A 12,472-nucleotide genomic window follows, 5' to 3' on the forward strand; every position below is an offset into this window, starting at 1 on the left:
GACCCCTCTGTTCCCTCCCATTCATGCAGTCTTTTAAAATGACAAGCCCACATCATCTACAAATTACACCAGAATTAAAGCATACCAGATACATAACAGCAAGATGGAGGCCAGGGCAAACAGACTATCATTGGATTGATTCATCAATGAAACAAGGTTAAAATAACATTTTTAAAATTAATTTTCCAGTTTCAGTGCCTCAGCAAACTGTCTTTTCAGTAACTCAACCCCAAAAGCAAAGCAAACCTCAAGGACAATTTCACCCATGATGGAGAGGCCAGCTCCAAACTGCTGCTTCATTTCCTGGTATATGTTGGGGCTCGTTAGGTACCAAAGTGCAATAGCAACCCTCTTCTCTACAGGAATAGGTTCTGCATGACGATGCTCTGCCACAGGAGCTGCGCCTTTAAGGGCTGAATCAATCTCCATAAATGTAGCATGGCTCATCTGGAAGTTTGAAATCCACTGCTCATCATCCCATATTTACATTATGAAGTTATCCCACCAGTCATTAGACCATGGGTTCACCCAATGATGACAGGGTATGGCCTCCCCAGTGAAGAGATCCCAGTAGAGCCTTGCCTTATGAGATCTCCTCCTTTACCTTGCACACAACTAACACAAAGCATGCCTTGTTTCCCACATTTGTTGAAGAAAAAGCAAAGACACATTTAGGCAGCTTTCACAGCACAGTGCAAGGACATGCAACAGCCCCAGTAGACCCTCACTCAGAAACTGCATGCTACCAGGTTCTGTGGCATGTCTGCAAATGCCCACAAACACAAAAGACAACTCCAAATCAAATAAACACAAAAAATGAGAGAACCACGGTGCCAACAGCCATTCTTCCCCTCTCCCAATGCCTGGGCTCCAATGGACCTCCTTCAAGCCACCTTAACTGGCCACCTTTTAAACTCGGCAGTTCAGCAAGCCTCACACACACACACACCTTGCTTCAGTAACACAATTTTCAATGGGATTCTTTGATTTGACATTGAAACTCTGTTCTCACATTGGGATTCTCTGGTTCAACAATAAGCTTGCAAACCTGCCCCATAACAGCATCTTTAGGAGTGCTCCCTGAATCTTTATAATCCTTCCAATATCTTCGATACAACAAATTTCAAAAATCACAAGTAGCCTTTTAAAGCCTCCGCCCTCCCACAATACAACACAAAAACAAAAAGGGGAGAATGGTTGAAGGAGGAGACTGGAAGCTATTTTCCTGTTTTCTACCTTTCTAGATAAATTGGGACTCTAATTCACATTAGAGACTGTGAGAATGGAAGTGAAGGGGGTAGTTATTCCAGAATATAAGAGTGTTGGTTTGTGGGAAAGAGGGCAGGAGTGTTGCATTTTTGCAAGAATAATCTTGTCTGTGATGGTGTATATATAGAGTCAGCGATGAAGCCACCCAGAACATCATGTGACAATCCCTTCACAACCCCTCCCCCATCTTATTCTGCCAACCGTCTCTCAGAATTTGCTGTTAGAACAACAGTTGGAGGCTGGGTCTGAGTAGAACTAAAAGCAGGACAATTAACAAGGATGTTATGTTATCACTGACAACAAAGAATGAATAAAAAAACAGCCCTGTGCAACTCAGACACCCATGTTATCCTATTAGTAGAGTTCTTGCTGTGGACAGGTAGGGTGAATGGTGGCTGGTGGCAATGCAGTGAAGAGCGACTTGTTTATACAAGTGACTTTCTCCACTCAACAACAGTATTAGCAGGTAGTTATCTCTCTTACAATCTATCTGACCCCATTCTAATACAGCACTCATGTGGACGGTATTTCTCTGGAGGCATTCCTCCAGCTCTGTACCTTGGGGAAAAAGTATTCATCAGCTTGGATAGATTTGAAAGTAGTCTTTTGCCACTGACCATTTTACATAATCTTGTGACTCCACCTGCTTTAGTCAGTGATGCTACATTTGTGCAAAATTCTCGAGTGCTCATAGTGATAAATGGAAAAGTCTATATATATTTCTATAAATGGAAAACCTGGTTAATATCAGATGGGATTAATAAACCCATTACTAAGATTACAAACATGGATTGCTGCTATTCTACAAGTGATCCTGTCTGTAATCAAGTCAGTAATTATGTTCTGGCATATGACTCAGGGAATATAGCTGAAGAAAGCAACATCTTCTACTCAGATGATGGAGGTTACTCATTTGCTAAGTTCTACATTACCCCATTCCCTAAAGGCATCCTTATTGCAGCCTACAATTTTGTTTCAATAGCACAGACTGGAATGCTCTTCAATCAAACTGAGAATAATGGTAATGGGTCGGCTTATTTCATATACAGTGGCACAAGCTATATGAACAATCGCAAAGGTGTCATCTTCTCATTGAGAGCCTACAAAAATGAGAGTGTTTTGAGCATAATGCCTCCTGGTTTGAGAGGTTTTATCATGCTTTGGACTAAACATGATTTAGTGTTCTCCTTCAACAATGGACTGACTTTAGAACCCATCTCTGTCCTTCCCACAGAGAAGTACGTTAACGAGTCACTCCCTAAGTATGAAGAAGGTATTTGTAATGTGGCTGTCACCAGCAGTGAGGTCGCAGCCCTCACCAAGAATCAGAAGCTTTTCTATGGAACGCTGGATATAGTCTCCACAAAAATGGTGCTAATTGGAGAGAGAAATAGTAGTGAGAGTGCAACCCACTGTGATGTGTTAATGTTTGATACCACTGGAATGCTTACCATTTTCAATCCTGTCCCCAGCAATGAAACTGGATTTTATAATTTTCACAAATGCACCATCAACTTACAGGATCGGCTCATGAATGTGCGGCCACACCTGCAGCCCTGTCCTGTAGAGATCCTCAGTGGTGATTTCCATAACAAAATGTACTATATAGACATGAAGAAGGAGCTTCATTTTAACATCACATTTGTGCCCAAGCCAGGCACTGGGGCTTTCCCATATGTAACTGTGAGCAACCCACATGTGCTGGGATTTCAGGCAAAACTTTTGCAGGATGGCTATACCTATGATGGAAACATTAAGTACTGCCTACAAGTTACAGCGCTACAACAGCAGTTCACAAGCATAGCTGAACGTAGCTTTCAGGATGACCTTTTTCATACAAGAATTTCTACCCTCACTGTGGACATCTACAACAAAGGCATATTCTGCATTGACATGCATCCATTGACAGCTCTTATTGCAATGGACTGTCCACCTACTAAACATATTAGACCTTTTAAAAATATAACAGTGTGCAACAAAGGATTCTTACATGAAGCCAGACTACGGAATAATTTCTATTATACAATTCATCGGGATATATATGATCCAGCATTCCTTGGTAGACAGCATCTAGATCAAGATGACCTTAACATTTCCTACCCTTATAAACGTTTAGGATGTCCAATTCTCTGGTATTATGATAGCCCATGGCTTCCAGTACTTGAACTGTGGGAAGATGATAAATTTGTGGAATATGTTTCTGCTGACTTTGTACTGTTTGAAATAAATGGAATGCATAATTATGATTATCTCCTGACTGCATCAGAAGCTAAATGTATCTCACAGCCTCAGAACTGGACCAGAACTTTTCAAATGCAACCTTATCCAGACCCACATACTTCATGGAACAGAATTAGCTATAGAAATTGTAAGGTGCCCAATGAGGAGGGACCTTTAGTAGCATCTTCTTTAAAATACCAAGTTCTAAACCTTAATGAAGAGAATAGGATAATATTTTCACAGTACAATGGCATATATGTCTTCAAAGTCATTGTTGTAGACACAGTATATAGTTACTGTGAACTATCAACTGTTTTCAGTGTATACGTGCTTGGTGCCCACCCAAAATCACAGATAAACCCTATAGGTATGCTAATTGGTGTCCTAATTCTTATATTGGGTTCAATTTTGATGGGATATTTCTTTCCTAAATTATTACATTTGAGAGAAAATGCAGCCATTAAAACCTTTTAGACCTAATAATTCAGATCTGAAGTTCCATGCTCAAAATAGGCAGTTTTAGGAGAGATGATCAAACTTGTATTAATGTAAGAGCACTAAATTCTTTGTGTGGTGAACAAATATTAACGATGTGTTTTGTTTCTAAATGAATGTGATCTTACAGATAAAATGCTGAAAAGAACCATTTTGCTGTTTGACTTTTTAATTATAAATGATTTAATAATATTCTTAGCATATGTTTTGTTTTGCTTCTTTTCAAGTCACTTCCATTTCAGAATTGTATCAGTAAAAAAAATATTTTACTAGCATTGATAAGAAATTCTGGACATTTTTTCTATATCTTTTCTCTCAAATGAATTGTCAAATTAAATCTTTTTTAAAAAAATGAAATGCAAATATATTTTTAAATGTGGCCAGAAATCTGCTAAACGTAGTACCAAGTCTTATTTTCCTATTATAAAACATCTATCATCTGTTTTAGCCCAAAGCCACTTTGAACATTGGAGTATTTACATGGAGTAAATTCTATGCACTGATTCTATATATGCTTCCACTTTACTACCCTCTAGTTCAAAAGTTTAAAAATGTACAATCTGTACCCCATTATGTTCCTGCTCTCCCGAATGAAAACATACACTATTAGGCACATGAAATGTAGTTCATAATACTTGGATGGTTTCATGGTAGGAAAAATGGAATTTTAGAGAAAAAATCCTTTCCCAGTAATTGGACTATAAATGGGTCCAAGCCAGATGAAGTTATGGAGAACTTCTTGGACCCTGGAGCTGATCTTTGATGGCCCCTAGAGGCATGGGATTGTTTTGGCAAGACTCGATAGGAAGACAGATGTGAATGACTTGATGTGGAAATGGCTAGTCCTAAACATGGGCATAGCTCTTCATTAAGGTAGTAAATTTATTACTGATGGTTAGGTAATTCTTGCTAAAATGGTATCAAGAAGATATGTTAATAACTGCAAGGAAGATCTTCCTTGTCACACCGAGAATGATGTCATTTTCACCATTCCCGGTGTGACAAGGAAGAGCTCTGGAGCGCAGTTCTGCATGCCCCAGAGCTCCTAGGCCCATTCTCCGCACTCCCACCCCCCTAGCCAGGTGAGTGGGGGTGGGGGGGTCGAGGCTTGGAGCAGGGGATCCCCTGCTGCCACTGAGACACCGGTAAGCCTACATTCCTGCAAAGTGGAAGAGGATCCCGAGGAGCTATAGGCCTTGGCTCAAGTCTTGTGTGGCAGAGGTCTAGCAGCTAATTCATGGATTGGTGGCCCCAGCAAGTATCCATGAATGTCTTCCATTGCCCCTGGATGTCTTCCATCATATGGCAGCCGTGCAACAGCCATCAATAGGCCACACAGCGAGTGCTGAATAATGAGGTAGATTTCACCCCCTTTCTAGGTCCGTCATGTTTTGCAAGATTTGATGTGTTGTAAGATTTGGTTGCACTAAAATATTGTACATCACATTTAAGTTTTGGTAACTTACCCACTGGTCAATTACGATACTGCCTCTTTAACAGAACATAAAGTAGGTGTGTCTAACTTAAACATCATGACTTGAAATAGCAGTTCCATCCCGCGTTACCTCACCAAGTGAAAAAATACTTTGGAGACAGACCATACTAAATGTGACTGGAAAATTGTGGATGACTTAACCTCAGTGAGTTTTTCCTTGATGTGGGGCTTGGTTTTATTTTACAGTAGAAATTTATGTATGCATAAATTTGATTGTAAAACTTACAAAGTGTTTTGTCACAATGTTTATAAGATGAATACGCACTTATACCTTACCTGTATGTTAATTCCAGATATAGTGGTTTTAGAAGAAGCACACGGGTGCAAAACGGGATAGTCTGAAGCTGGCAAGCACATTGCCACCTCCAGCCAGGAGTTTACAGTTAAAAAATTTTTGACTCACCGGCCAAAATTGATTTATTCTTCACTGTGCAGTGTGAAATTTAGTTCTGTACTTCTGAACATAAAACTTCATTGTTGGATTGTGGTCCCTGTGATTTTTTTGGTTTTCATTGCTTCTAAGACCACCCCCCTCTTTGGATTCAGCGTGTTGGTGGTCCTAGCAAAGGATGAGCTTGTGAGGACAATGGACTGCAACCCTTGTGCAATCCCTGAAAGCTCTACTGGCTCTGGCAATCCCCATCACTTTGTGGACACCTCAGTCTCAATTAATCTCGGCCCTGTCCTCATTGTCTGAATACAGCTCTTCCTGCAGGGTCTAGGCAGCAGGCTGTGCACCAGTGGAGATGGATGCATTAAGTATCTGATCCATCTCTGCTATGGGCATCGGTGGAAGGGGTTATGCGGGCTTGGGGAGAAAGCAGTCCACCACACAGACCACATAGGGGTACAACACGGCATTGGCTCCTTGAGCAAGGTAACAGCACCCTACCCATCCACCAACCAGATGCAGCACCATGGGCTGGGGGCACTGACCATGGACAAAAGAGCACCCTTGAATGGTCACTGGCTGTGTTTTCAGACTTGCTCCACAACAGCCCAAACATTCTTGGCTGCTGTTGCTGGCTCCAGTGGCCCATCCCCACGTTCCCAGACCCCCATGTGGGCAGTGGCAGCTGCTGCCTGATGGCCATGTTGTGGATAACACATGCAGTGAAGAGCTTGGCGATGTCCAGGGACTGCATGATAGTGCATCTTCAGAAGGTCAATCAGCATGCAGGTCCAACAGTGCTCCTGGTTATGGTCAGCATGATCCACTGGCTCTTCCCAGTATGATCCACTGGCATGCGGTATGTACAGATATGAGCACAGCAGGTGGCAGAGAAAGCCATCACAGTCCCATCCTTGCCTAACAGCCCTCCTCTCTGAATGGGAACTGACCCAGCAACCAGCTTTTGTCCTGTGGCTAGGCATCAGCAAGCAGTTGAGACCAGATATGGTGTGCATTGTGCACACTGTCTGGGAGTTGGCCATGAGGTCTGTGAAGATGACCTGATAGTTACAACTGGCCTGCCCATCCAGGCTGTAGAAGCAGTGTTGGCTGGGGTAGACCTGTGGTTCCTCCTGGGGGAGGGAGGAATGAGCATTCAACTGCTGCCATAAGGTTTGTGAAATCTGTGAATGTGGCAAACCTAGCATAAAGGGTGACCAGCTCAGCCTGCTCTGGCATCCAGGAAGCTGTGGGCATCTCTAGTACATTGACCTGACTGTCTGGAATGATCCTGTGACAAGAAAGTAGAGGGACAGTAGTAGCTTCTGCAGGATGGGGAGGGCCCTGGGGATGGGAACTGCCTGCAGAACTGGGCTGAGCTCCTTGCAGAGTACTTGGATGGCCATCCTGTTCAGGAGGAACTGCTCCAGGCAGGGACTATCAGGGAGCTTCAGGGTGCTGATGTGTTTATGGTAGTGCCTGGCATGGTGCCTCCTGCGGCATTGCTGTGCCACCCAAGTATACACAGCACAGACTGGAGATGGATCAACTGGAAAGCTGGCAGGAGTGGTGGGAGGAAACGAAACCATTCTTGTGAGGGCTATCTGGTGGCTTGGGAAGCAGAGCTGGTTAGAGGATGGTGCATTGGAAGCCTCCCTGTACTGCAGGGCCCATGGCCAGTGCTCCTGTGAACCCAGACAGCCACCTACCACTATCCCCAAGAGGGTCATGCCTCAATGGTGCTTTGCTGCTGCTCTGTATCCATTTCATAGCCAACAGGAGTCAGGGTTGTATTTTGTGGTAAATTGGTTTCCAATGTGTCTGGTTCTGCCCTTGCATTCCCCAGTGGCATGGTGGCATTGCCATACCACACCCTGTATGTGGCAATGCCCACCAGCAGCCTAACTGGACTGAGACAGAGAAGATGCTGATATGGGCTGATGGTAAAGGATGGCAGTGTGGCACTCATCACTGCCAAGGGTAGCTCTACAGCTGTTTGCTGCTGCGCTTTCTGGCACATGATGGCAGAGAAGGTCTCTGCCCTGACCCACAGTGACTGGACAGATATATCTGCTCTGAAGCAGTAAAACAACTCCTTTTGGCTGATGCGTGCATTCCCTCATGACACTGGGTGTCCCCTACAAGAGGGCAGTGGAGGAAAGTTTGCCCAGTGCTGAGGCCACGCTGCCAGCAGTGATCCTGCCCATGATGGTGGCAGGCTGTGATGTCAAGGTGCTGTCTGTGGATATTTGGCCTCATAGCCCTTGGATAGCAGCAAGAGTCCCATCCTTTCCCATCCATTCACTCCTGCCTCCCCCCGCCCCGCCAGGTGATTCAGTGGGGAGACCAATGGCAGGCCATTGGGTGCAGAGGCCAGTGAGGGAGCAGAGATGCATCCTGCTCAGGATTGTGGACCCTGGTAAAGAGGCCACTGGTGCCATCGTGGCCCCACTGACCATCCCTGTTGACCCCTCTGTTATCCTCCAGAGGGCTGCGCCCTCCCCCCCCCCCATACTGTAGCAAAGAACCAAGAGGAGATGGAGACCAGTGATGGGGTAGCCTACTTTCAATGTAGCAGCTGCAGGGACAGACGGGGACAGAGATGAGGTGGCTGTTGATGTGGGACATGGCCATGAGCCTATGTGAAGCTCAAGCAGGCCCCACCAACTGAGGTCCTCATGTCCTCACCCCTTTGAGACAGGCTGTGTAGGCCTGACATCCTCTGAATCTTGGTTATCTGGGACTCCTCAGGGCAAGTGGTTGTGGATGAGGCACTGCAGCAGACTCCACATTCTCAGATGGGGGCCACAGGGGTTGGAGGGAGGCTGTTGGAGTCACAGTGTACCCTTGCTCAGCTCAAGATGGCTGCCACCAGAGGGGCTGGAGATTCAGAGCTGCTGCCAGGCCCTCAGACACAGGAACTGAGGCCACACAGTATTTCTCCCCACCCTCCCAAAAGGGAGTGGCTGGAGACCAAGCTTGAGTGAAGGGGTGTTGTGGCCAGGGGTCAGGAATGCTTGGAGAGCTTTGAAGCAGTTCAGAGGACAGCTACTGGACACCACAGACATCTGGGAGCTGTCACTGGGGAAATAGATGGGCAGATGGAATGCATTGAGGGGTTATTCGTGGACTTGTCAGCAGTCCATGGCCTTGCACCAACCCCTGCCCCTGTATGCCCCCTCCTGCACCACCAGCATCTGTTAAGCGTCACTTGGGCTGGCCTTGGCACCATGGCCATGGTACTGGGAGAACTGCAAAAGAAATTAATGCAGACCTGACTACCTTTAGTTCTAAGAGATTTATGTGAAAGTTTCTTTTGACATAAGACCGCATGTAGCCCCTGACAGTGGGCTCCCCATTCATGCAAGGAAGCATCTGCAAAAAGCTGAATGTCGTGGGATACAGGCCCCAGAGAGGTTCCCATAAATAGGTCTGAGTCTTGCAACCACCAGGATAACGAGATAAGTATAGGTCTGGAAATAAAGAGTTGTTTCCAAGGAGAATCAGATTGGAATTTGAATTTATATATAAACCAATTTTGAAGGGACCTAAAATATAGCCTCACAAAGGGCACTATTGCCATAGTAGAGGCCAAGGAGTGTTTGGATATTATGGTCTGTTTGGGATCTGTGCAGAGTATATTGTGATATTAAAGATTGTATAGCTTGAGCTCTTTGGACAGGCAAGAAAGTCATACATTGTGTGGAATCTAAAATAGCACTAATAAACTGAATTGATTGAAATGGTACCAGCTGAGACTTTTTCCAGTTAACCAACAGATCCAAGTTGGAAAGGGTAGCTAACACTATATCTAGAGGCTATGATCAGCCAGTCATCTAAATAAAGAAAATGTTACAGCCGTTCAGGGAGAGATACTGTACAACTACTGAAATGCACTTAGAAAATATTCTGGGTGCTGTGGCAAGCCTGAAAGGTAAGATTGTATATTGGAAATGAGTGTCTACAAACTGGAACCAGAGGAATTTTCTACAATCATCATGAATGGAGATTTGGAAGTAAGCATCTTTCAAATCTAGAACAGCGAACCATGCATTTCTTTGTAACAAAGAAATAATATCAACAATAGATAACATATGAAACTTAGAAACTTTTAAAAACTTGTTCAGGTGTTTAAGGTCTTTTCCCACCACCTTTCTAATCTACAAGAAAATATCTAGAGTAAAAAACCCTTGGTCTATTTCTTATAAAAGAACTGGCTGAATCACTCCCTTCTGAGGGAGGTGAGAAACTTCCTCCTCAAGAACGGGGGAGTAAGGAACGGCAGCAGAAAACAATCTCAAAGGGGGGTGAGGAATAGAAACTCTAGTAGTACCTTTTTTCTATGAGAGAAAGTACCCAAGAGTCCCTTGTGATTTTATGCCATGCTGTAAGATCAGGGGCCAGCCTGTTACCAAAAGAAGGGGTATCGTCTAGTCATTGCAGACTCTTCCCCTTCTGAGGTTGATCATTTGGTTGGTGTACAGCCTGCTTGTTTCTATTCCACCTGACTGTGCAGAGTGCTGGCAAGCAGAGAAAGGAGGCCTGGAGACTGTGCATGATATCTGTAAGACCTCTGGTATTGTGGTTGATAAGAATGCCTCAGAAAATATCTGGGCTTGAAAGGAGAGGGGGCAGCGACACTGACAGATTTTGCTGTTATCTTATTTTGTCTCATCCTAGCCAAGGACTCATTGGTTTTGGAGCTAAACAATTCCCTTCCTTCAAAAAGGAGGTCTTCTAGCTTGACCCCTGACTCATGTGGGAGGGCTGAGGAGTAACCAAGAGTGTCTTCTGAGCATGACAGCAGATGCCATAGATCAACTAATACATTCCGCGGAATGTCTTGCTGCACTGAGTTGCTGCTTCGCTAATTTGACCCTTCAGAATGAATAACCTTTGTCAAAGCTTTTTTATCCTCTGGCAATGAGTCCACATGTTGCTGCATACATTCCCAGAGGAACATTTGGTAATGGCTCATTATAGCCATATATTTAGTTATTTTATAGGCAATCAAACCTGAGGAAAACAGAGTTTCGCTTACTGTAACTGCTGTTCATTGACGTCTTCTGTGCAGACACACATGGGACTGCGCGTGCGCAGGCCTGCCGACCGGATATTTTTCTTCCAAGTAGAGTCCACTAGGGGGCGCTCGTCCGCCGACTGTGCAGGCGCGGGCTTTCCCACCCAAATGGCATCCGGCGACGGCGCCCCTTCACCCTCAGTTTCTCCATTGCCGCCGTCCAACCCTAAATACAGGTCAGGAAGGACATAGCGGGGCAGGAGGGAGGGTTGTGTGTCTGCACAGAAGACGTCAATGAACAGCAGTTATGTAAGCGAAACTCTGTTTTCATTGTCCGTCTTCTGTGCATCCCCACATGGGAGACTAACAAGTAGCTTACCTCGGAGCTGGGTGTGTCCCTCAAAGGAAGAGAGATTGGAGAACAGCATGTCCCACCGAGGCATCCTTCCTCTCCATGACATCCATCGCATAGTGCTTTGCAAACGTCTCCGAGGAAGACCAGGTAGTGGCGTTACAGATGTCCCGCAGCGGGATGCCCCTCAGGAAGGCTGCCGAAGTAGACTGTGCCCTGGTAGAGTGTGCTTTAACCTCCAAGGGAGAAGGCAGGTCAGCCTGAGAGTAACAAGTCTTAATAGCCAGAGATACCCAACGAGAGATGGATTAAGAGGAGGCAGCCCTACCCTGTCTAGCACCAAAGTAACAGACAAACAGCTTCTTATCCTTCCTAAAGGCAGCTGTACGGTTCAAATAAAACAAAAGCGCCCTACGCACGTCAAGAGTGTAGAGCCCTTTCCGCAGCGCTAGTCGGAGCAGGAAAGAAAACTGGGAGGACAATATCCTGTGAAGTATGGAATTGGGTTGCCACCTTGGGCCGAAAACGAATATCAGGTCTCAAAACCACCTTATTCTGGTGGATCTTAACAAATGGAGGGTCAAATCTGAGGGCCGCCAGTTCACTAACTCTCCTTGTAGAAGTAATTGCTACTAAAAAGGCGACCTTAAGGGAGAGCCATTTCAGGCCACAAGTCGCTAGAGATTCAAAAGGGGCCTTCATAAGTTCTGCTAGAACCAGCGTTAGGGACCATTGGGGCACAACAGCAGTGGCCTGGGGAAAACTTTAACCCTCTCAGAAACGATTTAGACAGACTATGAGAGAAGACTGTCTTTCCGTCAATTCTGTGATGAAACGCCGAAATGGCGGCCAAATAAACCTTAACTGACAAGTTAGATTACCCATCATCTTTTAGGGTCAACAAAAATTCAAAAATAGATGCCAACTGGCAGTCCCAGACATTTAGTCCCCTAGGGCAGCCCAGGCCTCAAAACGTTTCCACTTCCCGGCATAAGACTTCCTGGTCGTGTCTCGCCGAGCGTTAAGCAAAATTTGAGTCACTCTATCCGACACTCCCCCTTGCCCAGTAAGTGCCACGCTGTGAGATTCAGTCTGGGTAAATCGTGATACCACGTCCCCCTGTCCGACAGAAGGTCTGGGCTGAGCTCGAAGCGGTAAGACTGACCCCGGGACAGCGACAGCACGTGCTGGAACCAGGGCTGGCGAGGCCAGAAGGGGGTCACCAGGATC

The 12,472-nt window shown here is 45.3% G+C and overlaps 1 protein-coding gene across 1 annotated transcript; it reads left to right on the forward strand.

Annotated features, from left to right (window-relative positions):
* Positions 1–1,575: 1,575 nt before the first annotated feature.
* On the forward strand, positions 1,576–3,963 carry LOC129333943 (cation channel sperm-associated auxiliary subunit delta-like). The gene has a single exon (XM_054985874.1). The coding sequence runs from the start codon at positions 1,576–1,578 to the stop codon at positions 3,961–3,963; it is 2,388 nt and encodes a 795-aa protein (XP_054841849.1).
* Positions 3,964–12,472: the final 8,509 nt, after the last annotated feature.

The sequence above is a fragment of the Eublepharis macularius genome, chromosome 7 (assembly GCF_028583425.1).
Source record: "Eublepharis macularius isolate TG4126 chromosome 7, MPM_Emac_v1.0, whole genome shotgun sequence".
Taxonomy (NCBI): domain Eukaryota; kingdom Metazoa; phylum Chordata; class Lepidosauria; order Squamata; family Eublepharidae; genus Eublepharis; species Eublepharis macularius.